Here is a 27,847-nt window from a genome sequence, read left to right on the forward strand (position 1 = left end):
TTTATAGCATGTATCAGTACTTCATTCCTTTTTATGGCTGAAGAATACTGCATTTTATTATCCATTCATCAGTCGATGAAATTTAGGTTATTTTCACATCTTGGCTATTGTAAATAATGCTGCTGTGAACATTCATGTACGACTTTTTGTGTGAGTATAACCTTCATGTCTCTTGGATTATGTCTAGGAATGGAATTGCCAGTCATATGGGGTAATTCTGTGTTTAACATTTTGAGGTATAATTTATATGTGCGTATGTTACACACTTATATACATATATAAAGTGTTTTTAAAACTGTGGAAAAGTACAAACTCAGTAGTGTTCATAGCTATCATGCTGGTGATTGTCAATACATTAATTTTGCATTAATTAACATGTTGCCACAGTAAGTCGATTTTGTGCACCTAAGCTTCACCTGCCACATCTATTTAATTGAAGTGGGTTCTGAGACATTTAAAAATGGTTACCATAGGCACCTACCTATCTGTATCAATTGGGATTATCTTCATACTGTACAACCAAGACCAAAAGAAATAAGCTAGATGCTGAGATTGACCTCAGACTAGAAATGTCACCATAACTTCAGATTTGCTTGTACAGCAAAATAGCTTCACTGTTCTAATAGTGATTGAGTTATACATTTGAATATAAAAAATTACTTATAAAATTTATAATTATTCTAATCTGCTTCATATGTGGAGACTTGATATAAGATTTAGTTTGAAAAGAAAAAACATTCTGCTGCTCAGAAGAAGTTTGAACACAGGTGATTTGGTGATCTCAGAGATCCCTCCCAGCTTTCATTTGGACCTCATTCCTGATATGGTTTGGGCCTCTGCTGGTTCGGTGAGGGGTCTCAGAATAGTCCCTCAGAGCAGTGTTAATCTGACTCCCTGGAGTTAAGATCCATCCTTGCCCTTTGTGTGCCAGCTGTAGCTACAGACAGTTGTTCATGCTGTACTTAAGGATTTATTGAGCAACTACTATGACCAGGTAATGTGCCAGTCACCGAGGGGGTTTCAGAGAAGGGAAGACATAGTTATCTTTTCAAGGTATTTGCAGTCAGGTTGGAGATACAAGGTGTAATAAGAATAAAATCAATCATTCTACAAGTATCTAGATATCAAAATTTCCACGTAATACAGTAAAGATACCAAATGTTGTAGGAATTCAGAAAATATCAGAGGTAGCTTTGCAGAGCAGGTGGCACCGCCCTGTGCCTTAGGAAGATGGTAGCATTTGGATGAAGAGCAGGTGAAGCAGATTCTGAGTTTTCTTTTGAGCTAAGATTTGGTCACCCCTGGGGCATTCCTTACCCTATAAGCCCCTCATGAGACCAGCGATTCAGCTGTGCCCAATCCCCATCAGCTTTCAATAAAGGGAATAAACCTCGGCAGCCAAGGAGAAGCAAGGCATTTTAAAAAGGCTTCCAGAGAGGAGTGAGATCATTTGGGCCCCTCGTTAGGAAAAGGGAGAGGCCAATGCTTGAAGCTGGAAAGACAAGGGAGCATTAGACTTCGTTTCCATAAGCTGCGACTGAACGTGGGCCATGGTTAATCGGAAAAAGCAGAAAATAAAGATTGATGAAACCCGATCCATCCCGAATTTGCTATAAATAATTGCATGCTGTTTCCGAGCTGTCAGAATCCATTTCTACTGACAGCCCTTCGGAACAGAGAAAGGTCAAGCTGGAAACCAAGGGAGAAACTCAGGGGAGCGATTATGCTGGAAGGCAGCCTCTGAAAGTTTCAGTGAAATGCCAGCGGGGAAGTAACCAGCCCCACCTGACTCCGCTGTTCTAATTAAATTAGCTCCCATTGACATCTCAGCCCTTCAAGACCGGGGGTAGGGGGGGTGGGGAGCTGGGGAGAGGAGGTCACCTCCCGGGGCGGGGCTTGGCTTCTTCTCGTCCATCTCTAGCCTTTGTGCTGCAGACCCCATAGCACTGTCTATGGACATAGAGGGCACCCATTCAGCCGTCTAACAACTTAAAAGGTCTTCAGCATGTAAAGGCATTCTTGCAAAGCAACAGTTAAGTCCTCCTAATGACTGGGAAAGAAAGGTGAGGTCACCGATGCTTGGGCTATTGTCAGGGTGGACTGTTTAAGAGAAGGCCCCGTCCTGAGTACAGAGAAGAGGGTCCAGGATGACCCACTCTTCCTGAAGAGGCTGGAGATGAGTGGAGGCCGAGGGTCCATCTGACACGACTCAGATGCTTGTGGGTCTTTGGAAGGCTCAGAACCCGTTGCAATCAGCCTCCGTCTAAGGAAGCATCTCCAGCCAACTGTGCCTGCACCTTGCTTCCCCACATGTGCCCTGCAGGTGTTCCTGCACCTCCGTTGTTCTTATTCAGAAGGAAACACTGTGTAAATGCACACACAAGTGCACACACGCTTATGGGTGCACGTGTTTGTTCCATCTCACTGTGGTGCCAGGCCCCAGCCCACCCATCTGCGTGTTCATTTGGCCTTTGGGGTCTCGCCAGCTCCTCCTGGAACTGACCTCAGCCATCTGATAGGGGCCTGTCTGGCTCCCGGCTCCTACTGGGCTCCTTCCCGGACTTTGCTTCAGGGAATTCCTCTATGTCTTGCAAAGCCTGGTGTTGCATCCTGTTCAACTCCCATGAGGCATGCATGCCCCTCCTCAGGTCCCTCCTGAGTTTACCCTGAGCCTCCGGGGCTAGTCCGGCTGCTTCTTCCCCAGGAGGTCCTCTCCCAGTGAAATCTTGGCTCTCCTTCAAGCTCACTCGTGCCCTCCCCTACCCCCACACACTCCACACCTGGTCTGTCCTGGCCTTAAACTCTGGGTCCAGGTGCTGGGTTCCCAGCCGCCCTCCTTCACCTGGCTCAGGGCAGTCTTTTCACAGAAACACCTGGATTTGATTCCTTTGATTCTGGGGCCCACCCAGAACATACGTGAGTTGGCCCCAAACTCCTTGGACTGGTTCTGTTCGATCCACAGGGCTCTTTCGTCTCCAGGATGAAGGCGATTCTTTAATTTTGAGTGGTTTTCCATTGCTCATGTCTCCTTTCCACCCTCACCCTGCCCTGGTCTGGGCCCCACTTGTCACCCCCATGGCTATCCAGAATGTTCTATTGTAAAGGTAATGTCGTTTTATCTCATCGGCCACACAAACCCAAAACCTTTCTGGGTCCTGATTTTTTTTTTCAACCAATCCACCTGCTCTTGGTTTCTCTTCTTCTGCACATTTGGCCCAACTTGCTCCCTCCAGCTGCAGGGCCAGGCCCTTCCCTCTGGGATGAGGCTGAGGGGGAATTAGAATGTGGCACTGTTAACTCGTGGCTCTGGCATGGCCCCTGTATTTCCTGGGATGCCCCAGGAGACTGGGAGGTGCCTTCGGGATGGCCATGTGTGCTGTGTCTGCTGTCTTCTGATCTCCCTATCTAGTCCCTTTGTCAGAGGAGTTTGAACTTGTTCCCAGAGGGAATCATTGTGGATCTTCAAATTAGGGAATGACATGATGGAAAGGGTGTTTTGTAAGATCAGCAGGGCACAGTGGGCAGGGTGGAGTGGGGAATCTGAGGAGTGAAAACCTGGCCAGTCATTAAATCCTGCCAACAAGTCTGTCTTTGCACAGCCCTAAATGCTAAGATGACCTCACACCTTGGTTTTACAGGATTTGGTGAGTCTGATGAGAACCTCGAAACAAACGTAGCCTCAGGCAAGCCGAGTGTCTCTGTATTCTTTGTAAACATTTTGAGTTGCATTCTTTCTTTTTAAAATTTATTTATTTGTTTGTTTATTTATTTTTGGCTGCATTGGGTCTTTGTTGATGTGCATGGGCTTTCTCTAGTTGTGGTGAGCCGGGGCTACTCTTCATTGTGGTGCGCGGGCCTCTCATTGCGGTGGTTTCTCTTGTTGTGGACCACAGGCTCTAGCTGCGCGAGCTTCAGTAGTTGTAGCACACAGGCTCAGTAGTTGTAGCTTGCGGGCTCTAGAGCGCAGGCTCAGTAGTTGTGGCCCATTGGCTTAGTTGCTGCGTGGCATGTGGGATCTTCCCGGACCAGGGGTCGAACCTGTGTCCCCTGCATTGGCAGGTGGATTCTTAACCACTGCGCCACCAGGGAAGTTCTTGCCACACATGCAGAAACAAGAACTCAGTATGTTTACAAATAACAAATGTATCCTGCTAGTAGCCCCACAGTGTTATAGGTAGTTTGTTTTCTTCCTCCCTTGTGTTAATCTCTTTCACAACTAGAATTATGTTACTTGTTTAGTGTCTGTCTTCCTGACCATAAATTTAAATTCCATGAGGGAGGGATAGTGTTTACCTTTTTCACTGCTGTATTTCAGCATCCAGCTTGCTGCTTGATACTTGATATCTCATTAATAAATAAATGTTTGCAAAAGTAGGAAATAAGTGGCTGAATATTTTTTAATGTAGAAACAGATCTTATTTGAACAAGCTGATTGGCAATTCTTGGTGTATTGACTTCAGTTTGATTCTGTGCCTGATTATCAGCTAGAGACTCTAAAATATAGCCAGATTCAAAATCAGTTTCCTAGCATTTTGTCTGTTTCTTGATCCACGCAGCCCTTCTTTTCTTAAAGATGAACTATTTTCCTTCCTTTACGAGGAAAATTCCATGACCGCTGGGGGGGTGTGAATTGTGTCCATCCGTATTCTGCGTATGGATCTACCTTTAGACACATATGCTGCCACGGGGAGAGGGTTTTTTTCCTGCACGAGCAAATCAGCCGTGCACTCTTTGCTCGGTGGCATTGCAGGACCTGACGGGTCCAGGCAGGGTGCTCTGCAGTCACCCCAGCCTGGTGGCCTGGCCCAGCCAGTGCGCCACTGCTGTGTCAGATTCCACAGCTCTCCTCTGGGATTTCTTCCACAGTCTATCAACCAGCCGTTGCCAGGTGAGCAAGGTAGGGCCTCACTCAGTTACAGCACCTTTGCTGCTGGATGAAGCTTTAGATCGTGGAAAGCAGAACTGAGCATGCATTTAACAAACATGCCTTCAGGCTGAAGCCAAGGCCGTTTTTGCTTTCAGACTGTAGCTTCTGTTGAGAGGGGACAGCTGGCTTTTCTTTCTCATCTGTGATCACATATGTATTGGTGCAAAACAGTTTGCTTCTTCAAGGAGCACAGTCTGATTTGACTTCTGCTACAGGAGCATCTGGAATCCTGGCTTTAAAATTTGCCAAATCATGACCAGAGTTATCACAACTTAGTTGCTGAATCTGGAGATCAAGCTCCTGGTGCTGTGACCTCAACACCTTGAAGCTACGTTAGAGAAATGAAGGAAAGAACAGTGGGGATGTTAGCATTTGACTTTGAAGCCTGGTATTTGAAAACGAGAATTTTCACAAAAGCTGTATCAATGAAAGTACGATTCTTAGATACATCGTGGTTCTTCTCTTTAGGGCTTCTTGAAGTAGTGAGCTTCCTCTCGTACGTGAGATATACGAACCAGGGGATGGGATCTTATGACATTTTGCAAAGGGATTTCCTAACTGCTAAAAAGGCCAGCTCTGCTGTCTAGGTTAGTGACCCTCACACCTTTTCTTGCTGGGCCCTGATTGGGACCTTGGAAGCTTTGTGACTCTGAGTCAGAAAAGGAGGCTGAGAGATGAAGACTCCCGTGGTCTCTAGGTTGAAGTGGGACTGCTTGCTGTCCAGCCCTGATTCCTTGCCTGCAGTATCTCTTTTACCTGAGGTAGTGAGATAGTCCTCCAGCCCCCAGAAAGGTCTCGGGCCACCATTCCCGCATCTGCACCTCAGTGTGGGGAAGGCTGCTGGACCTGCGGGCATCAGGACCAAGCCTCAGTGGTGAGCTTGGAGCCCTAATCCTAATGGGGGTCCTCGATCCCCTTCTCCGTAGCTGGTGTTGCAAGCAATCAAGCACAGCCCCTCTGTGCTCACTGCTTCTCACTTGCTGGTCCAGAGCCAGAGAACAGGGCACCCAGCCCCGGGGGCTGCTTCCCAGCCTGGGAAGGACCCCGGATTCTCTCTTGGCTGTGGTCTCTCTGAGATCCCATCCTTATATCTTGCTCAGACACTGCACATGTCACCAACAGTGGAGCCAGCTTCCAGCTTCACCCCATGGCGGGCTGCTCTTCCTTGTTGCCTTTGGTTTTAAAAAAGCAAACCCTTCTTGTCTTTTTCATAGTTTCAATCATAGACACACACACACGCACACACACACACGCATGCACATTTATAAGTTGATGTGGAAATAGGAACAAGTCTAAAAGGACATACACTAAACTCTTAGAAGGTGCTCTTTGGGCCCTGGGGTTTGCAGGTCATTTCCTCAGTTTCTACTTTATACGTTTCCTGATTTGAATTGTTTTTTAAACAGTGAAACATAGTACTCTTATAGTCACAAAAGCAGGGGGGAAAAATCCATTTGGAAAGATGAATGTTTAATAAACTCAAACAGAAGGAATCCATTTTAAACGGATCATGCCTTCTGCCTGTGAACTGCTGGGCTGTGCTGGGGACCCTGGCCCTTCTGCCCACCCAGTCACCCCAGCCCTGCAGGATGAGGGTCTTCTGCCTCCCTCTTCTTCTCGCTGTAGTGAGACAATGGGAAGCTTTCTGAGGATGATTTCTGGGCTCCTGGTGATCAGATTGGGACCTTGTGTATTGAATAGAGAAGAGCCAGTAATTGTGTATAGAAAAGCATTGAGTGGAAGGTCTGGTGCTCTCTGGGAAAATCCCAAACAGCCACCGGCAGATGGTGGACTTCATTAGTTTATTCAGCCGGCCCTGATCGAGTCCCTGCTGTTTACTGAGCATCTTCCATCCCTGGGGCTATGCAGGTGAGGAGAGCCTGCTGCTCACTGGCTGGAGTGGTCAGTTTTGTCTGAGGGAGGGAGGTGATGTGGTCAGTGGGAGCAGGACCCAAGTAACACAGCAAATAAATTACAAGTCTGGGGGCTTCCCTGGTGGCGCAGTGGTTGAGAGTCTGCCTGCCCATGCAGGGGACACGGGTTTGTGCCCCGGCCCGGGAAGATCCCACATGCCGCGGAGTGGCTGGGCCTGTGAGCCATGGCCGCTGAGCCTGCGTGTCCAGAGCCTGTGCTCTGCAGAGGGAGAGGCCACAACAGTGAGAGGCCCACATACTGAAAAAAAAAAAAAAAAAAAAAAAAAAAAAAACAAGTCTGTGGGTGTCTTGTGGCTATAAGAATAAGTTATTTTTATGGTTGGAAGTTTTGTTTGTTTGGGGTTTTTTTTGGTCATAATAACTGTTGGAACAGATCTGAAGTAATTATGACCTCAGCTGGCCCATCCCTTATGTAACTGAGGAATCCGTGAGGCCCTCATTCCCTCACGTCTGTGAAGAGGTAACCCTGCCCTCCAGCGGCCTGACAGCCAGGAAGGGGACTCCATACATGGGGGGAACCACACAGCTAAATTGCCTTTTTGTGAGGGTAGCAATGGTTGGCCCAGATGGTCAGGGTCCCTTCTTGCTCCCAAAGCTTGTGTTTTTCCCCCAGAGATTATTAATGTTCCCTGGGTGGAGAGCATTGATCCAACTCTACCTACTTGTTTGACACCAATGCTGAGGCTGGGGGTCACCTTCTTTATCCCAGCTTGGTCCTAAATCACCATCCTAAACCCTGGGCCCAGCTGGAGCTAGGATGACCCTGCCCCAGCCTCACTGGTCAGCAGGGACATTAGTGAGCCCAGAGTCCACTCTGGTGTACACCACAATCAACCATTAGCCCTAATGAAAAGTGGATTAATTTGGTCCAAGTAGGGATATCCAGATAGGCAACCTTGTCATGGATTAGAATTTCCTTGCCTAGGCAGAATCCAACATTCAAAGGGTAGTATTCTAAAATGAGTCTGGGTGCTTTAGGGAGGCTGACTTACACATGAGTGTTGAATGTGAACCCCATCGGCCTCAGAAGTGTTGGTGGCCAGTGTGGAAGGGCCCAAATTATAATTGTCAGACAAGATGGGGAACCCTGAATTCTGAGGACTCAATCTTTCGTTTAGTGATTTCGACATGTAACGCTTGGGGTCTCACTGAATGTCTTCTTGGTTCAGAAGGGGGCATGCTGTTTTGGCCCAAGGCTAAGTATTCCTCATCAGTCATTAAAATAGTCAAAGACCTCTGCTTGTTAACTGTGCCCAATGGTAAGGAGTCTGCACAGTAATGGACTTGGTTTATGAGGCTGATTACAGGGTGAAAAGTGCCTGGTGAAGGTGGGCCACACGCCCTTAGCCTTCCCTTCCACTGTGGGCTTTCTGAAGATAGAGGGCAAGGGGACAGGTTACTACACAGCTTGGAAGGATTTAGCAGGTGGCAGGGGCAGAGATGAGCTACCACCACAGGGCAGGCCCTCGTGCAGGAAGAGCAGGCATCGCATCTTCGTTTTTCTGGCACCATGTGACAGTGTCTTTACAACAATCCGTGGTAGTTCTTTCCAAGCTCTATATGTGCATCTCAAAGAATATATTGCTTAGTTCTGTTCATGAAGAAGGGAAGCACACGTCTGCTGAATTTAAAGGAACAGATGGGCATTTGGGTTTTGAATTTTTTTCCCTCTAAGGAATCCAGACCTTAAGTGCCTCTGTGTGTGTGACAGGGAGAGAATCTACACCTGTTCAACTCATGAAGAGAATATCAGATGCACTGGCTTTTAGAAAACAAATCCTTATAAATATATAGAAAGATGTATTCTAATTTGATTATTTTCCAAATAGCATCTGTCTTTTCCAGCATAGGAATTGCCAGATGTGTGTTTTAGATGGGGGAATCAGATTGTGTGCTTTTATGAATTGACCTAGTTTTCTAGGGTGAACCCCCTGGTTTGAATGTTGGACGGGAGCCTGTGGGCCCCAGGGCGCCTGGCAGTGCCTCATGTGTCCTCTGTGGGTTCATATGGCCACATTTTCAGCTGGAGGGCTGGCCATGCTCTTCTTGGGGTGGGAAAGGGAGACAACCTCAAATGCCAGAGGAGCTTGAGGGGTTGTTAATGGAATTCCCTGCTGGTGGTCCCACGGATTCCCCCTTGAATATGAGCTCCTTGAGGACAAGAGTTAAGCCGGGATCAGCTTTGTGGTCCCAGCAGGCCAGGCTTGGTCGGGTGGGTGGGCAGAAAAGGATGCACCTGCCTGGCCTTTGCTGTGGCCTTGGTTGTATCTTCACTGCCCAAGGAGCCAACCACAGAGCTTCCCAGGGGACCTCTGATACGATAATTGAAGGAAGGGAGAGCTTGAAGCTGCACAATTGCTGCAGTCACCTCGGTTGCAGATTGAGCCAAATGTTAAATGTCTGTTTACCTGTCACCTGAAAATGCAGAGGGGACAGGTGCCTCTGCATTTGCCTGCAGAGGCAGGCTCAAAGTTTGACAGAATTGGTTGGGATTTTCAGGATCTGAAACCCATACATTTATTTCTGCCTGTGACTATGTTATGTCTAATGACAATTTAGGGGTGCATACTTAAATTAATATTTCACTTTTGATTTAAAAACTCAGAAGAGGGACTTCCCTGACAGTCCAGTGATTAAGACTCGTGCTTCCACTGCAGGGGGTGAGGGTTTGATCCCTGGTCGGGGAATTAAGATCCCACATGCTGCATGGTGCAGCCAAAAAAAGAAAAAAAATGAAGAACGAAACTCAGAACATTATCCACGATAAACAGAGTAAATGTCATTTTAATCACAGCTGCAGAGGAGACATTGGTATTAGGTAAGAACAGTGCATGGAGGCCTGGGGCTCTCATTTTATAGGTGGCCAGTGCCTCAGCGAAGGTGACACCAAGTTAGTTCTGCTTCGAAGGGGGTGTAGGGGTGGAAGGAGCACGTGTCACAGGTTGGCTCGGGCACAAGGCATTTGGGAGTGACCTTGCCACTGGCAGGGGTTGGAGGAGCGGCCAGAGCTGGGACAGCCAGGCTGACCCCAGTCATTTGAGCAGGGAGGGCATCAGGTCAGGCTGCAGCCCCAGTGGAGGAAACTGGAGTAACAATCAAAATCCCAGGAGTGAGCTTCCCTGGTGGCGCAGTGGTTGAGAGTCCGCCTGCTGATGCAGGGGACACGGGTTCGTGCCCCGGTCTGGGAAGATCCCACATGCCACGGAGTGGCTGATCCCGTGAGCCATGGCTGCTGAGCCTGCGCGTCCGGAGCCTGTGCTCCGCAACGGGAGAGGCCACAACAGTGAGAGACCTGTGTACCGCAAAAAAAAAAAAAAAATCTGAAAATCCCAGGAGCTCCTGGTCATTAACTGTCCTGTGCCAAGGACTTCATGTCGCTTTGTTTCTTACTTACTCTCATTTCCCCGTGTCACAGGTGAGGAAACTGAGGCTCAAGGCAAGGATTAAGGAGTTTTCTAAGGTCCCAGAGCCTCCACACTCCAAGACTGAAATCTGAGACTGTCTGACCCAGCACACATGTAGCATCATACCATCATACCGTCCCTTGGATGGGAAGCATGGGGACACCTATCCCTGAGAGCTACACTGGGTGGGAGTGTGACTAACTGGGAGTTTGTCCCCGTCCCAGCCTGGGACTCCGTCCCAGCCAGACCTGGCACCTAGAGGGGCTGTGCCTCACGATGGCCTGGACACTTCCTTCAAAGCCACAGCCGCCAGGTGTTGTCACAGGGGTCCTGGCATGCCGAGTCCCTGGACTTAGGGGGCTGCACACAGGCGAGTCCTACTCCCTCATGAATTGGCCACCTCTCAAATCCCCACCTATAAAATCAGTTCCCCACCCCCTCAGGTAAGACCAGTGTCTCCCTGGTCTGACTGACTGCTGGAAGTCTAACAATACCATATTACAGAAATGGAAGCTTAGCGTGAGTTAATTACAGAGTAAACTGCAGATCTTGCAGAAGGTCCGTGTGTCATGAAGACAGTGAAGGTGATGTTGGAGAGCTCCTGGTTCTCACATGTGGACAAACGAGGCTCATTGGAGAGAGAAGCAGGGAGGTGTGTGCTGAGTGTTTCAGAAAGGATTTGACTGTCAAAACATGAAGACAGGCTCTCAGAAAATTGATGAAGCCCTCGAATGGTTTGCAAAAATGACCCTTCTGATTGTCTTATTAAAAATAAAACACGAAGCAAAAAGGTATCAGTGTGGTTGGTCAGAAAAAGTACACACAGAACAAAGCAAAAAACATCTGTTTCATTTTTTTATTCTTTAGAACAAATTAGAACATGGTTATAATTGCATGTTCTTAACCTAAATGTTATCAGATGAACACAAAATAGACATAGTCTTCTAATTTTAGTCCCATTGTTTTCCAAGGTAAAGACCCAATCAGATATTTTTCTGTCCACACCACCCTTCAGCCAAATCATTTACTATGAAGTGATGGCCCTTGTTCAAACGGATTTGCTATAATATTACCAACCACCATCCCGCCTGGTCCCTGTACCAGATATTCTCAATTAACTAGGACCCATTCTTATTTCAGTCTGACAAAAGAAACTAGATTGAGGAGGTTTGGGCAGGTGGTTTGCACTTCTTTAGCAGAGGGAAAGAGTTTGTGTTTTGCCTAATCACGCCCTGATATATATTCTCACTGGTCTCAGAGAAATTCTCCCAGGGGAATAATGTCTGCCTTGTTTCTAGTTGCTTTCGAAATTATGGCCCAGAGACCATACGTTTTTTCTTGCCTCCTAATGATTTTGAGATTTTATTTAGTACGGTTTTAATATTTAATATTTATCAGCTAAAGCTGGTTCAGACCACTGATATCTGAATACTTAACAGTACTATCTAATGCTTTAGAAAAAGTGCACACAGTACCAAATTTATACACTATCAGAGGCACCTTGTCTTTTTTTGGTTTTAGGCAGCATAAAAAGTATCCATCACTTCCCTAATCACCAAAAAGCAGCCCTACCACCAGGGAGAAAGCTCAGGATTCAGCAAGGCAAGATGGGCTTGGCATTCAGGGTACAGGCTGGGAATATGGCAGCCTCTTAAAACACCTTTTGCCTGATTTTTTCCTTAGTGGACTTTATTTTTTTAGAACAGTTTTAGCTTTATAGAAATGCCTGATCCATTTCACAATGAAGTTTTAACTCCTAGATTTTTTTTTCCCTCTCTCTGCAGACGTCGCCTCATCTCCCAGAGATCGTCCTTGGAGACCCTGGAAGATATTGAGGAGAACGCTCCTCTACGGAGGTAAGTTTTTGGGTTGCATTTATGTGTGTGTGAATGGCCTGTAATACAAGGTGGCGGCCAAAGTTTGAATTTTTTTTTTTTAGTTTTTGATCTACAGAATTAAATTCTAAAAATGACAATCGGATCCCCAGACTCTGTTTGGAAGCCCCAGCCCTTTGGAACATTAGAACTAGAACACTATGAAATCCCAATTATGTATCAGAATAGCCCAGTTTGCATGTGAATTCAGGTGCGGTTACCCGTTCCTCTTGAAAATTGCTGCTTGATGAAGAAGAGCGCGTCACTTGCCCCGGCTTTCCCAGGCGCGGTGACACAGTAATCACAGTCCCCGACTTCATTAGCAGGTGCCACAATGTTCCTCCAGAGCCAGGTGCTGGGAAACTCAGGTAGGTCAGCTGTGAGTGCTCCCTTGGGGCTGAAAGCATTCCATTTCTCCCTCCGGATTAGAAAAGTGCTTTCAAAGCATCTTTTTTTGGGTGACATCAGTTGCTGAGCTGCGGGCCTCTGACTGGCAGCTCTCCTTCCTCTAATCTGCGCCTCGGTCCACCTGGCCCTCCTGGAGTTCAGGAGACACACACTGCGTCCCCTGCAGCCCTCACCGCAGCCCCAGCTGAGCTGGCTGTGCAGGAGGAGCTGAGGCAAGACGGGCCCCTGTGGGACGCTGTGGCTTTACAGGGGATGCGTGGCAGGCTGCAGATGGGGCCGAGCCGAGGGAGGGTGTGTGCTCTCATGCCCTCGCACCAGCTCCTACGGGAACCCGCATCTGCACCCTTCATGCATGCTTTGGCTGCTGGCCAGGGATTGGGAGTCCCCGGCTCCTCCCTTTGAGCCTGGGAGGATGCTGAGGTGGAGGGAGGCATCTCCCCCTGGAGCCAGCTCCTTCCCTGCCTGGAGCTTCACCCCCAGGTCACGGGTCTTGTCCACGGACCACCTGGATAAAAGGTGGAGCATAGACAGGCCAGGCCTGGGATCTGATTGGAAGCATCAGTGACTGTGAATCTCATCACCGACATCATTCCAAAGAGAAAGTCAGGGCCAGACAGTCCGATTTCCACTTTTGAAGTCTTTTTGAAAACACACATAGCCTCTGGGACCATCTTAGGCTGATGGTGTGTGGCTGTGTGATCCACGTGGCCTGGGTACAAGTGTTCTTCTGTCAGTCTCTATTAAGTGGCCCAAAGTAATCAGCGAGCGTCAGGGAGAAACGTTCTCCGATGGCACCGAGTGGCTTTGGCATTTGAGTACAGTTGATGCCAATCAATGAACAGAGCTACAAAGGCCCTGGAGTTTGGAGAGGATGCAAGGAGCCGTGGTCGTTCGAGCAACGTGGTAGCTGTGACCAAGGAAACCAGGTTAAAAAAAAGTCACAGGCTCTAAAATGTCACCTCGGGGATTCCAGGTGGTAAAGGGGGGCTGGAGAAGGAGCTGGATGCTGTGTTCCTGGTCATGGGCCCCATCACCCTTGTACCCTCCTTTCAGAATATGCCCAGTCCTGTGATAGCACAAATGGACAGAGTAAAAATGGCTTATCTGCCCTAACTGTAACTTCATCCCACCCTTACTTACAGAATGCTATACTTCATTTTCAACAAATCTTGTGTAAATATAAAGTTTAAAAAGTAAGTCTGAAACCAAGGGAGTTGGCAGTTTAAGAAGTCCTTATTTTCCCTAATGGACTTTTTTTTTAATTGAAAAATTTCTGATATTTACTGCAGAAGCAAACTCACAGACATACAAAACAAATTTATGGTTACCAAAGGGAAAGGTGCGGGGGGGAGCATAAATTAGGAGTTTGGGATTAGCAGATACAAACTACTATTACAAAATAAACAACAAGGTCCTATTGTATAGCACAGGGAACTGTATTCAATATTCTGTAATAAACCATAATGGAAAAGGATATATATATATATATATATTTATGTATACATATGTAACTGACTCACTTTACTGTACACCAGAAATTAACACAGAGTTGTAAATCAACTATACCTCAATAAAAAATTCTGATATTTACTTAGAAACTTACTTGTTCCTAAGAAATAAAAATAGCAGAAGGGGCATTAGTTTGGGAGTCAGGGGACTTGAATTCTTGGCCTGATTCTTCTACCAACTGGTTATGTGGCTTTGGAAATTCATTTACCTACTCTGGGGCCTCGGTTTTCCCACCTGTAAAACGGGAGGGGCAGATCAGCTGATCTCTGTCCTTTCCAGCTCCCCGATTCTGTGAAATGAATGTACCAGTAATGATGCTGAAGTGTTTAGGGAACTGCGGGGGCGGAAGGCTATTAGCCCAACTTGCTTTTAAACTCAGCACCTAGAACAAACGGCTCCAAGGCATCTATTAAAAACCTTTTGCATAATGAAGTGTATCCCATAACCAGTGCAAACGAGAAAGAGCTAATCTTTCATTAAATTAGTTTTCAGTTTAATTCTATCCTAATTTAATTTTACATCACTTAATATATATGGGGGTTTTTTGTTGTTTTTTTTTTTTTGCGGTACTCGGGCCTCTCACTGTTGTGGCCTCTCCCGTTGCGGAGCACAGGCTCCGTTCGTGCAGGCTCAGCAGCCATGGCTCACGGGCCCAGCCGCTCCGCGGCATGTGGGATCTTCCCGGACCGGGGCACGTACCCGTGTCCCCTGCATCGGCAGGCGGACTCTCAACCACTGCGCCACCAGGGAAGCCCAAAATGTGTAGTTTTAAATGGGTATTTTTACACGTCAATGCAGGTGGCTTTGAAATTAATTCCTTCTTTGCTTAACCTGCCATAACCTGAGTGCTTAGTCTTCCAGTTTCCTTGGCAATTGTTGTTAATGCCACAATTCTCTTAAAGGGTTTCTTAGGTGGGCGGGGGGGTGGGTGGAGGCTGAATGCTTAAAAAACACAAGACAACAAACAACTTGCTGATCGAAGGGCTATATCGGTAGCATATGCAGTTAGAATTGGATGCTGGTATCGAAAGAAAGCACCTCTGTTATCTTTTTAAAGGTCTTGCCTTTCTCTTGCACATCACAGGTGAGTTTCCTGTATCCACCTTGAACTCCAAGGACTGAGCATTTGCAATGAGAGGCTTTAGACTGGGTTTTTCCACTTTGCCTGGTGGTTACCGAGAAATAAGGATCTAGGATGTCTCTGTTAGGTGTCCAGAAAAACCTCAGTTCAGCTGCAGCAAATGCGGCAGCCGTCACCACCTGCCCCAGTTTCCAGCCTGTCTCAGTTGATGTGTGCGGGCTGCTGTGCCATTAAGTAATTACTGGTGCCGAAAGCCACCTGTGCCCCTTTTGCCAACTTCCGGCTTCAGCAGAAGGCTGGGAGATTTTGTGCCCAAACCTGAGGGTAACAGCACCTCATTCTGCAGCTGTGGAGGCAGGGAGCAGCTTGGGGTCTTAGGAAGGTATCCTCACAGTCTAGCTCTTAGCCCACTGCCCTCAGACTGGGGGGCCCAGGAAGCTCTGCATTCTGGGGGGAAGCTGGGTAAGGCTGTGAGGATGCTCCTGAACAACGGTCCAGCAACCAATGATAGCACACATTTATGCCTTCAAGGATTCTCCTCTCTCCAGTGACTACATAGTTCTAGAACCTTCTGCTGTGTGTGAGAGAGACAATTGGGGACCTTGGGTGGCCTGCAGACTCTAACAGTCATTCTGGAGGTAGAACAGAGGCAGTCTGAGGTGCTGGGTCTGCTTCCAGAGAGCTGCCCCAGGAAGGCTGAGTGAGGCTGAATCTTCTTGGACCCCAAGAAGACTCAATGTGGGTTCAGAGGCTTGGAGTAGGGAGGGGGATTAGTGGGTGCTTTTCCCTATTCAAACCCTTCCTGAGGTCCACAGGAAGCATCTACAAAATGCCCTCAGGCAGGATTCTGCACGTCTTCTTTTTTTTTTATAAATTTATATTTTTATTTATACTATTTATTTTTGGCTGTGTTGGGTCTTCGTTGCTGAGCATGGGCTTTCTCTAGCTGCGGCGAGCGGACTTCTCATTGCAGTGGCTTCTCGTTGCGGAGCACGGGCCCTAGGCGCGTGGGCTTCAGTAGTTGTGGCACACAGGCTCAGTAGTTGTGGCACGTGGGCTCAGTAGTTGTGGCTCACGGGCTCTAGAGCACAGGCTCAGTAGTTGTGGTGCATGGACTTAGTTGTTCCGCGGCATGTGGGGTCTTCCTGGACCAGGGCTCGAACCCGTGTCCCCTGCATTGGCAGGCAGATTCTTAACCGCTGTGCTACCAGGGAAGTCCCTCTGCACGTCTTTAAAAGAATCTATTTAAAACCAAGAATTCAGGGTTTCCCTGGTGGCGCAGCGGTTAAGAATCCGCCTGCCAATGCAGGGAAAACGGGTTTGAGCCCTGGTCCGGGAAGACCCCACATGCCGTGGAGCAACTAAGCCCGTGCGCCACAACTACTGAGCCTGTGCTCTAGAGCCCGCGAGCCACAACTACTGAGCCCACGTGCCACAACTACTGAAGCCCGCGTGCCTAGAGCCTGTGCTCCGCAACAAGAGAAGCCACCGCAATGAGAAGCCCGTGCACCGCAACAAAGAGTAGCCCCTGCTCGCCACAACTAGAGAAAGCCCGCGCACGGCAACGAAGCCCCAACACAGCCAAAAATAAATAAATAAAATAAATAAATTTATTTAAAACAAACAAACAAACAACAAAAAAAAAGAATTCAGGACCCTTAATAAGGGCTGTGGTTTTCAGAATACAGGAGGCAAACAGTAACAAAATATGCACCCTTTGTAGTTAAAGATTTTAATAATACACACTTGAACTGTGTATATGAATGTGTGTACATATGTATGAATGTGAATATTTGTATTTGAACGTGTCACTTGACACTGTATGAAGCTCTTGTAGAAATCATTACGTTTAATCCTCACAACAGCTCCAGGGAGGGGTCTGAAATATTACTAGTGATAGGTCACTAGGGTTGGTAGTGAGTTTGTGGTGGATGCTGGGAGGGCCACTCAGGTTATGGCCGTGTGCTGTGAACCCTGCTCCGGTGGAATGGACATGACTGGCAGGGGGCCTTCCTTCCTCTAGATCCAAGACCCAGGGAACCCCGTTTCCCTGATGAAAGCCACCAGATACCTGCTACCATGTCTTTGCTTTGACCTGCACTCATTCACTTTACTATATATATTTTTCAAGTTAAATTACATTTTAAGGTGCTGTTTCTTAAGGAAAAAAATAATTTTCAGCACTCTCTGGGAAAGGGCTTATAGGAAGACTGACCCTTACTTGAGGGCAGGTAAGGGGGTTTGAGAGCTGTACACCTAGCCTAGCCCAGGGCTATCCCCCAATTTCCCTTGAGGGGAGCCCTTGGAGGAGAGTAAAGGTTCAAGCTGCTAGGCAGGTCTGTGATGCTGCCCATTCCCTAGTCCTTTGCCACCAATGGGTCCACACACCCCACCTGCCCTCAACTGTACCTCCTCGTTGGGTCATCTTGTTATTCTCTTACCTGAAGCCTCAAAGTTCAGAAGTGACTGAACTCGGGTGATGGCCTGGACCTTAGTGTGGTTTTGGGAAGCCAGGCCCTGCTTCTCTGGAACTCACTCTCTGAAGCATAAGGTCTCAGGCACCCACGTCTGATGCCAGGAGCCAGCCCTCGGGGTCCATGGTCAGAAAGGTAAACAAAAAAATTTGGTAGCAAAAACTCAACTAGAAAAGTCATTGCTCCCTTTCTCAATACAACACCAAACTTCAGTTTCTCAGTTGCTGGGAATTTTGCTTTTTTCCTAGTTGTTATTGCAGTTGTATATCTTAGAATTTGCCAGGTACCTTTGAAAAAATATACACAAATGAGATCTTTTCAGCCTGTGGTCTGTCCTGTCATTCCTGTAGTGCAAACACATGTTGTATATTCTAGGAAAAATTAATTGGAATCCAAGTCAATTTGTTCAACAAATATTTATTTAAAATTTATCTTTAAAAAAAAAAAAAACAGCCACTAGCTGGGTCTCAGTCTCTGATTCTCATTCAAAGTAAAGCTGCGACTTCCAGGCAGAGCCAAGTTGAATGTTGAGGCAATAGTCCAGGTAAGGGGCTTCCCTGGTGGCGCAGTGGTTGAGAGTCCTCCTGCTGATGCAGGGGACACGGGTTCGTGCCCCGGTCCGGGAAGATCCCACATGCCGCAGAGCGGCTGGGACCGTGAGCTGTGGCCATTGAGCCTGCACGTCCAGAGCCTGTGCTCCGCAACGGGAGAGGCCACAACAGTGAGAGGCCCACATACCGCAAAAAAAAAAAAAAAAAAAAAAATAGTCCAAGTAATTCAAGCCAGAGTCCTGCTACAGAAGAAAAATGATTCGGGGTTGTTTTTAAACTGAATTTTCCAGTGTTTTTCCCCCCTCTGGATTCTTTAAATTTACAGCTTTCTGTTCCCGTTACCTGTGTTGATACAGGAGGATTCTTTTTAAGATGACAGGAACAAATAATGTCTTTGGAATTCGTGTAGGTTATGTTATTGTAACTCAGGACAATAGTTTTCATTAGCTGGCTCTTCAGAGACCCATATAAATTATTATCAGTATTATCAAGGAAGTTGTCTGTCGTTGGGTTTTTTTTTTAAAGCTTCCTTGCTTCCAGCCATATAGTCCTCATTATCCTTGGGGTTACTCAAACCATTTGAGTCTGGTCTTTCCTTCCTGTCTTTGTGTGGAGATGTCTCAGCTGTCCACGGGCAACTGACTGTGTTTTCGAAATGGCTTTATTTTTCAGATGTCGTACTCTCTCAGGTTCGCCCAGACCAAAGAACTTTAAGAAGATTCATTTTATCAAGAATATGCGGCAACACGATACCAGGAATGGCAGGTATCATGCTAACAAAAGCTGCCCCCATCCTCCCTGCTGTAGGAGGGGGCGGGTCCAGTGGGGAAGGGAAGAGGGGACCCTTTGAATGGCCAGACCTCACAGAGTGAAGCCCACTGTTAGGATGAACAGGATCTCATGTAACCTTCCCTAACAGACTACTATTTCCACCCCACTCCTGCCAGAATCATCCAAAGAAGTTGATAGAAAATACTCTCTAATGGCAACCAAAGGCTTAGTTTTTTAGACTAACTAAAACTGAATTTTTAATAGTACTGAAATATATTTTTATTAGGAAATTTTGAACAGAAAACAGTTGAATTTTTTGGGTGTTTTTGTTGTTGTTTCTTTTTCCGCTTTTTTTGGGTTTTGTTTTCTTTTTTCACCAGGGCTCTGTGCTCTGGTCAGTCAATATCCTGCCAGATCTGCACCTGAAGTCGGGTTTGGCTCTCTCTCTGATGATTTTCATTAAGAGGGGAGAATCACGACTTTGCCAGCAGATTCTCCCTGGGCGCCGATTCAGATTCCTGGGCCTGCTGACGTACGTCTGGAGCATGTGTTCCTCCAGCAAAGAGTTGCTCTTTTGGAAAGGGCTGTTAAATGAAAATTATGGTTAAATGTATATGACCTTGGTATTCAAACCTTCCTGGTGACAAGTGGATGTGAATCCTTGTTGCCGGCATTGCTTATAATTGAATGGCGAAGCCCATTCATGGCAGCCTCACAACAATGCTGGGAACAGGGCTCCAAGACCTCTTGGGGTCCCCTGATGCTCTGTGCTCCTGGGGGTGGCTCTTCTCCACCAACCTGTGACCTGGATCATAGTTAGAGACGCATCCCAGAGCAGAGTTCCTGCCCTAAGACCATTTTGTTTGATCTCCTCCTGATTTACAGAAGCTCATGTGGGCCCCACTAATACTCTCTAATCTATACCAAATGAAAATTGCTAAAAAGTTAGACTTGTGGCATGATTAAGGCCCAGCATTACTATAATTGGGTGTAAAATACACTGTACAACCTGAATACCTAACAATTACAGTATTTAAAGACTTGTTTTCTTCAAGTTTTTAAACCTCACTTGAACGGAGAACATAATTTTATAGCTATTCAACGATTTTAGAATGGCCAAATTGAACTCTCCCATCAAATAATTTTTACGAACTCAGTATATATTCCTATTTTAAGTACAGAGCTTTTAGTTAAAATGAACCCAGCTGTCATCTGTGAAATAGAATACCCTGAGTTTCTTTCTCTCACCCTGACTCTCACTGTCACAATTATTGTGTCTTATTCACTTAACCACCGTGTTTTTCTTTTCTTTCATGGCTCTTAGTGAATCCAAACCTTAATTATGCTATTTTTAGTATAATTATTCATCATTTATGTATGTTGGTGTTTTTGTCCATAATCTCTTGAACCATAAAATAAACATAGAAAGCCTCGACTTCCTAAATAAAATCAATGACAATACCAAAAAGTGGGCCAAATTAATGGTATTCCCCACTTCTCAATGCTGTTGAGGACACAAAGTCAGATAATCAATCACCTGGCATGGTTTGTAGTGAGAGGATGCAGTTAATAAAAGATTTGGACCAATGGGATCACCAGTGTATAGTGTATTCCGAAGCCTCCTTCCCCGGCACACCCTTGACCCTGGAACAATGTCAACAGTCCAGAAAGCACGCAGTTGCTGGCAGTTTTGCTGGGGAATTTTCAGAGGGAGCCAGGAGGGACTGTTAGCTTATCTGGAGATCTAAGAAATGGGCTTTAGGGCAGGAAAGCAAGCTCTCAGCACAGGCTATATATAATATAGGCAGTGGTGACAGCCGGTTGTACCTGCCTAGGTGAGAACTGCTTTTTCGGTGCCAGAGAAGATGAAAGGCCTAGAGATGCTCTCCTTCCTCCCTCTGGTTGATTTATTAGCAGGGATGGACTGTTCTCAGACAGATGAAAGAAAAACTCAGGAGGGCACCAGGAAGAAACTATGATTTCTGAGGTGACAGAGGAAGTTGTGGTCAGGAGCTGATGAATGGGAGGAGGGGACCCACCGCAGCCGGGCAGCAGGCGTGAGGTCGTCCTGCGGGAGGTGGCCTGGGACGGGGATGAGCTCAGAGCTGCGGTGGTGGGTAGCAGGGGGCCTGGACATGCTCTCGGGAGGGAGGGCCTGGGGCGATGCCTGGGGGTCTCTGATGCTCCCACCTCGGGCGTGCGGGGTACACAAACCACACCACACCAAAGGGGGCCTTCCTGCAGCCCACATGGGAGCCACTGGACTCGGGTTTGCCTGCCGTGTTGGGAGGAAAGAGGCTTTACTGAGAAGCCTGGAGATGTTCACTAAAGCACTTCAAAGGTCTGGACTGAGAACAGAGTGGCCTGAGTACTAGTGCGTCCGCCTCTTCCTGTGCCGGGGAAGACAGACTGAAAGGGGGCCTGCTTAGCCCCCCAGGCCCGTGGGAGGCATCCTCCCAGCTGGGCAGGCTTGTCCCTACTCCAGCCCCGACTTCTGCCTGCTCACAGCTCTGCCCAGCTCTGGAGTCTCCTTGTGACCTCCGGGCAGCACAGACCAGCCTCCTGGACAGCAGGCCGAACCCAGGGCCCACTCACTGTTCTGGACCCGAAGACCTTGATATTGAGGTTCCCCCACCTCCAAGCCTGCTGACCATGGGGCAGAGGCACTGACGTCAAGGGGGACTTGGGCTCCGGTCTCAGCAAGGACTAGAGCGCAGCGTGGGAAATGAGTAGAGTGTCTGTTATAAGGTTCTAGCCTGACCTGACTGAGAGTTTTAAGCAAAATTTTGAGATAGAAAGGGAAAAAATATTAAAACTGAGAAGCAAATACAATAAAAGACAATACTTGTGTCACTGAAAAAACAAAAAGTCCAAGTTAACCTCATGATCCGTAATATCAAGGTAGCTACTTAGAAATAAACCTCGGGGCCCCAGCCGGTCCGTGCTCACCCACTTCATTCTGTGACATTAGACCAAGTCCAACGGCACGAGAAGCGGAGGTGAGCCTCTTCCATAGCAGGTGTGGCTCCGATGGAGGATGGAGCCCGCTTGAAGTGAGAACCGTCTTGCTCTGTCTGGAATCGGTGCATTCTATGAGGCTGGCACTGGGGACCTGCCAGAAGGCTTTGCATCGGATCAAGAGCAGAGAACCACGCTGAGAGCGTGTGGGACTTGGGCTGCAGACCCTCGGGCAGGAGGAGCAAAGAAAGACAGAGCCTGGACACAGACTACAAACTCCGTGGTGGGAGCTTCAGCTCCACTGTTAAAACCAGATGGCATGATGGGTTCCTCCCTGGCTGGCGGGTGTTTCATCTCCCAGCAGGTGGGGCAGGTGGTGAGGGAGCTGTCACCCTCTAGGTCTACTTCTGCCTTAACACGAAGACGGGCTGGTGATGGGAAGGCCATGTTGGACTTGATAGTTACGAAAAGAAAGCAATGCTTGTCTGCATTTTAGGAAGACAGATCTCAGAAGGTTCAGACTGAGAAGTGGATTATTGTGGCTGCATCCATATTGCCAAAAGGGATTATAAAATTCAGAGTAACATAAAGTGATGATGGGTAACATTTGTTGAGAGCTTCCTGGGTACCAGGCTCTAAGTACTTCATAGGCTTTGTTTCATTAACTCATCTCAATGGGTATTTGTTGAGTAAATTAAGGCAGAGACCTATTTTATGTTTCTTCCAGTTTTATTGAGCTATAATTGACTTACAGCACTGTATAAGTTTAAGGGGTACAACATAATCATGTGACTTACACACATCATGAAATGGTTACCCCAATAAGTTTAGGAAACATCCATCATCTCATACAGATTCAAAGTAAAAGAAAAAGAAAAAACATGTTTTTTTCCTTGTGATGAGACCTCCCAGGATCCACTCTTAACAACTTTCATACATAACACACAGCGGTGTTAATTATATTTATCATGGTGTACATTTCATCCCTAGTATTTATTTATCTCATAACTGGAAGTGTGTACCTTCTGACTGCCTTCATCCAACTCCCCCTCTCTCCACCCCCTGGAGAGACCTTTTAAATGAGTTCAGTCTTCAGGACTATATTTCAAGGGATGGAGAGACTTTAGAAAATACAAATAATCCTTGAAACAACCTCATAAGGAAGGTATTACTACTGTTGTGTTGGGCAGAATCATGACCCCCAAAGATGTCACTGTCCTCAGGACCTGTGGCTATGTCAGGTACATGGCAAGGGGGACTTAAAGTTGCAGATGGAGTTGAGGTTGCTGATCAGCTGCCCTTAAAATAGTAGCAGGATTATCCTGGATTGTTTGGGTGGGCCCGGTGTAATCACAAGGATCCTTAAAAGCAGAAGAGGGAGGCAGGAGAGTCAGTGTTGGAGTGATGTGATGTGAGAAGGACTCAACTGCCCATTGCTGGCTTTGAAGGTGAGGAAGGGGCCATGAGCCAAGGGCCGCGGCAGCCCCAAAGCTGGAAAAGGCGAGAAAATAGATTCTCCTTTCAAGCCTCCAGTGGGAAGCAGCTCCAAACACCTTGATTTTAGCCCCATGAGACCCATTTCAGAGTTCTGACGTCCAGAATTGTAAGACAATTTTGTGTTGATTTAAGACCCTAACTTTGCCGCAATTTATCACTGCAGCCATAGGAAACTAAAACACTCATCATTTCAGTTTACAAAGGAGGAAACTAGAGCACGTGGCTAGAAAGTGGGAGGTGGAGTCCAAATTCGGACATCAGATTCCGAGTTGGAACGCTCATATGTTGCTGGTGGGAATGTAAAATGGTCCGGCCACTATGGAAAACAATTCGGCAGTTCCTCCAAAAGTTAAACATAAAATTACCGTATGACCCAGCAATTCCACTGGCACGTGTACCTAAAAAATTGAAAAGAGGAATTCAAACAGGTACGTTCACATCAATGTTCATGGTATTATCGTTCACAATAACCAAAAGGTGGAAACAACCCAAGTGTCCATCAACAGATTGTGGATAAACAAAAGTGGTATATACATACAGAGGAGTATTATTCAGCCATAAAAAAGAATGAACTACTGATACCTGCTACAGTGTGTATGAATCCTGAGAAACATTATGCTGTTTGAAATAAGCCAGACCCGGGACTTCCCTGGTGATGCAGTAGTTAAGAATCCACCTGCCAATGTAGGGGACACAGGTTCAAGCCCTGGTCCGGGAAGATCCCACATGCCGTAGAGGAACTAAGCCCGTGCGCCACAACTACTGAGCCTGTGCTCTAAAGCCCGTGAGCCACAACTACTGAGCCTGAGTACCGCAACTACCAAGCCCACACGCCTAGAGCTGGTGCTCCACAACAAGAGAAGCCACCACAATGAGAAGCCTGCACATCACAACAAAGAGTAGCCCCCGCTTGCCACAACTAGAGAAAGCCCGCACACAGCAATGAAGACCCAACGCAGCCAAAAATAAATAAATAAATTTATTAAAATGAAAAAAAGGAAATAAGCCAGACCCAAAGGGCCAAACACAATATATGATTCCATTTATACAAAATATCCAGAATAGGTAAATCCATAGAGGCAGAAAGTAGACTAGAGGTTACCAGGGCCTGGGGGAAGGGGGACAGAGTTGCTGTTTGGGGCAGTGGAAGAGTTTTGGAAACAGATAGTGGTGATGATTGCACAACATTGTGCATGTACTTGATGATACAAAATCGTATACCTGTAAGTGGTTAAATGGCATATTTTATATTACATATATTTTGCCATAATAAAATAAAATAAAACACCAGTGATAGCCTTGGGGCTTTTAAAACCATATTCAGAAGAGGGAGGAAAGGGATGGTAAACTTCTTGGGGTTGATGGTACAAGGACAGAGCGGCTGTCAGCTGCTGGGCTAGGATTAGCATCTTTAACAAGTAGAACTGTGAAGAAATGTAGACTGAACAAAGCAAGGTGCTGGGCACACAGGAGGTCCTCAGCAAGTGTTTGTGGAATAAATGAATGGAGAGGCCTTACATTTTGAATGTTTCAGTCTTCAGGACTAGATCAGGGAATGGAAAGAATTTAGAAGTACAAATGATCTTTAAAGTGCCGAGGAGAATAAAAGAAGTGCTGAGTTGAATGCCAGGCACACATTGCCTTTAAAAAGTGAAAAAGAGGGACTTCCCTGGTGGCACGGTGGTTAAGAATCCACCTGCCAATGTAGGGGACACAGGTTCAAGCCCTGGTCCAGGAAGATCCTACATGCCGCGGAGCAACTAAGCCCGTGCGCCACAATTAATGAGCCTGTGCTCTAGAGCCTGTGAGCCACAACTACTGAGCCCGCGTGCCACAACTACTGAAGCCCGTGTGCCTAGAGCCCATGCTCCGCAACAGGAGAAGCCACCGCAGTGAGAAGCCCGCACACCACAATGAAGAGTAGCCCCCGCTTGCCACAACTATAGGAAGCCCACGTGCAGCAATGAAGAGCCAACACAGCCAAAAAAAAAAAAGTCAAAAAGAGGCTGAGGTGGTAGCAGAGGATAAGTTCTAATAACCGTAAACCAGCGAGCCTAGAGCTGATTGCTGGCAGAGTTCTGGAACGGATTGTTAAACAGATGGTTTGTGTACTTTTAGAAAAGAATGGAGGTGGCCACAGCCAACATGACTTCCCTGAGAAAGAGTCATGTTAACTTCATCTCCTTATTGATGGAACAACTAGGCTAGTAAATTAGAGGACCTCCACATTGACATTTCTTGATTTCAGCAGAACATTAGACGGTTCCATATTATGGCATCTCCCAGGGATGCTGGGTGACTGTGCAGCTGGAGAACCTGCAGGCAGCTGAAGTGTGTTAGCCAAGCTTCGTCAGCCTGAAGGGAGCTTGCGAGGAAGAGCACGTGGTATATGCCCTTGAACATCATCTCCTCTGCAGCATGAAGGCCAGTCAGCCTCGTGGTGGCCCACGTGGAAGACCAAAAGCAGGAGGAGCTGCAGACTGTGTTATAGCGGAGAACCAAGGCTCGGTTCCTTCAACAGCTCCCCGAGGTTAAACTTAGCGAGGATAAATGTAACAGAGGTAGATGATCAATTACAGTACAGGGTACAGACTTTTCAGAAGTTCATGTGAAAAATATCTTGGAATTTAGATTTTAAACAGTGTGCTCCATAGGGGCTAACGATGTGAGGTCACTACAGAGTGAGCTAACGTAGCTCGTCCTGATAGAAGGAGATAGCACCCCAGAAATGTATCACTTTTGCACCCAGTCAGGGTTAGTCGCATCTGTTGAGCTTCGATCTGCACGAGTGTCACGTTTTAGGACACTGGATTTGTATTAGGACGGCCCCATTGTTGGACTAGGATTTTCCAAGCCCCCCTCCCCACGGAGGGTAGGAGGCATGGCACATAGCCAATGGGAATAACCATTTCGCCTCATTTCATTGAACCGCCTATGTGTAAATAGCCATTTTTCTGGAAGGAGACAAGTGCATCTGGATAGACAGCGCCTAATAAAGCAGTTCCTTAACTATGAAGAATGCAGTGATAACCTGTGTTCAGTGTTTCCAGCACCTAGGTGCTGACCTCTGCTCTGCACTGGGACTATTTTAAGTGATGAGATGTATCTGTGCATAAAGCCGTGATCCTGTCTCATGGAGTTACAGGCTAGTCAGGGAGGCAGATGATAGACAAGTAAGTGTGTCCTATCAGAGATGGGATAGATGTGCTCTGGAGGAAAACTGAAGCTGCTGGGGCGGGGGCAGGGCATATGCTGGGGCAAGACTCCACTGATGGAGAGAGCTTTGAGCAGACGTGGGAAGGAGGTGAGGGAGCCAGCCCCGTGTGGTCCCAGCGGGGAAGCACGTTCAAGGTGGATGGAACATCAGTTGCAGAGGTGCTGAGGCCGGAACGCAAGGGCTGTGCCTGGGGAACCATAGGAAAGCCGTGTGGGTGGAAGAGAGGGAGAGAGGAGGGAGAGATGCACTCTGAGGAGTCCTGGGAGGGTGAATCGTGAAGATGTCCGCTTTCACTGAGTGAGATGGGAGCTATGGAGGGTGCTAGGCAGACGACTGACGTGCTCTGGCTTGGCTTTGATCAGGAGCACTCTGGCCAACCAAAAATCAAGGGCAAGCATCACAGGTCTTCTTTTTTTTTTTTTTTTTTTAAGTCTTTATTGAATTTGTTACAATACTGCCTCTGTTCTATGCCTTGGTTTTTTGGCCCCGAGGCATGTGGGATCTCAGCTTCCCGACCAGGGATCGAACCCACACCCCTTGCATTGGAAGGCGAAGTCTTCACCACTGGACCGCCAAGGAAGTCCCATAGGTCTTCTTTGGTAACCTTATTCTTATAGAAAATTAGAGGGGGTGTGTGTATAGTGTATTGTCTTCTAAAAGTGAATTAATTTTGATACGAAGTTCAGAAATGACCTGAGATCTTTCAGAAACTGTTCACACATGTAGAAGCAAACCCTTTGTCATGACAGAGAGGAGTCCAGGGCCTTAGCGTCTGGAGGGGGCCATTGAACATCCTGAGGATGGTGGTTGGAGACTGGGAACTGCCGCTTGGTTAGTAGAGAAGAGCCAGTCACCATTCACACTGATCTGCATCTCCACACGGGGCACCGGCGGCCCCCCAGTCTCCTGGGTTAACCGGAAGTAAAGACAGATCTCGGCCCTTGGGGAGGAGACACCCTTGAAAATGACAACCATTATGAGGCTAGCTAGTGCCAACAGAGAGCTGATTGCTGGCCAGGTAGATCTGGGTCATCAGAATGGAAGGTGAGCGTGAAGACTGAAGACTAGCCACCGGCCAAAGACACATTATGTCCGGTGACCCTCACGGTCCCGTTAGGACAGGACCTTTCCTCTGGGCGCTTGTCTTTGAGAGCAGTGGAAGACAAGAGCTCTGGTTTCAAGTGGACGTCACCCTCCCTCAGGCATTACTTTGCATCCTTTTGAAGTCATCTGGTTTTCGAA

General features: G+C 47.2%; 1 protein-coding gene across 2 annotated transcripts in view; it reads left to right on the forward strand.

Annotated features, from left to right (window-relative positions):
• The window catches only part of CABLES1 (Cdk5 and Abl enzyme substrate 1), a 108,476-nt gene that overhangs the window by 29,411 nt on the left and 51,218 nt on the right, over window positions 1-27,847 (forward strand). For both annotated transcript variants that reach the window (XM_060119125.1, XM_060119126.1), the window contains exons 2-3: window positions 12,050-12,121; window positions 18,835-18,927. In XM_060119125.1, coding sequence (XP_059975108.1) covers window positions 12,050-12,121; window positions 18,835-18,927 — 165 coding nt within the window. The remainder of the gene's footprint in view (window positions 1-12,049; window positions 12,122-18,834; window positions 18,928-27,847) is intronic.

The sequence above is a fragment of the Mesoplodon densirostris genome, chromosome 15, assembly GCF_025265405.1.
Source record: "Mesoplodon densirostris isolate mMesDen1 chromosome 15, mMesDen1 primary haplotype, whole genome shotgun sequence".
Classification (NCBI taxonomy): Eukaryota; Metazoa; Chordata; class Mammalia; order Artiodactyla; family Ziphiidae; genus Mesoplodon; species Mesoplodon densirostris.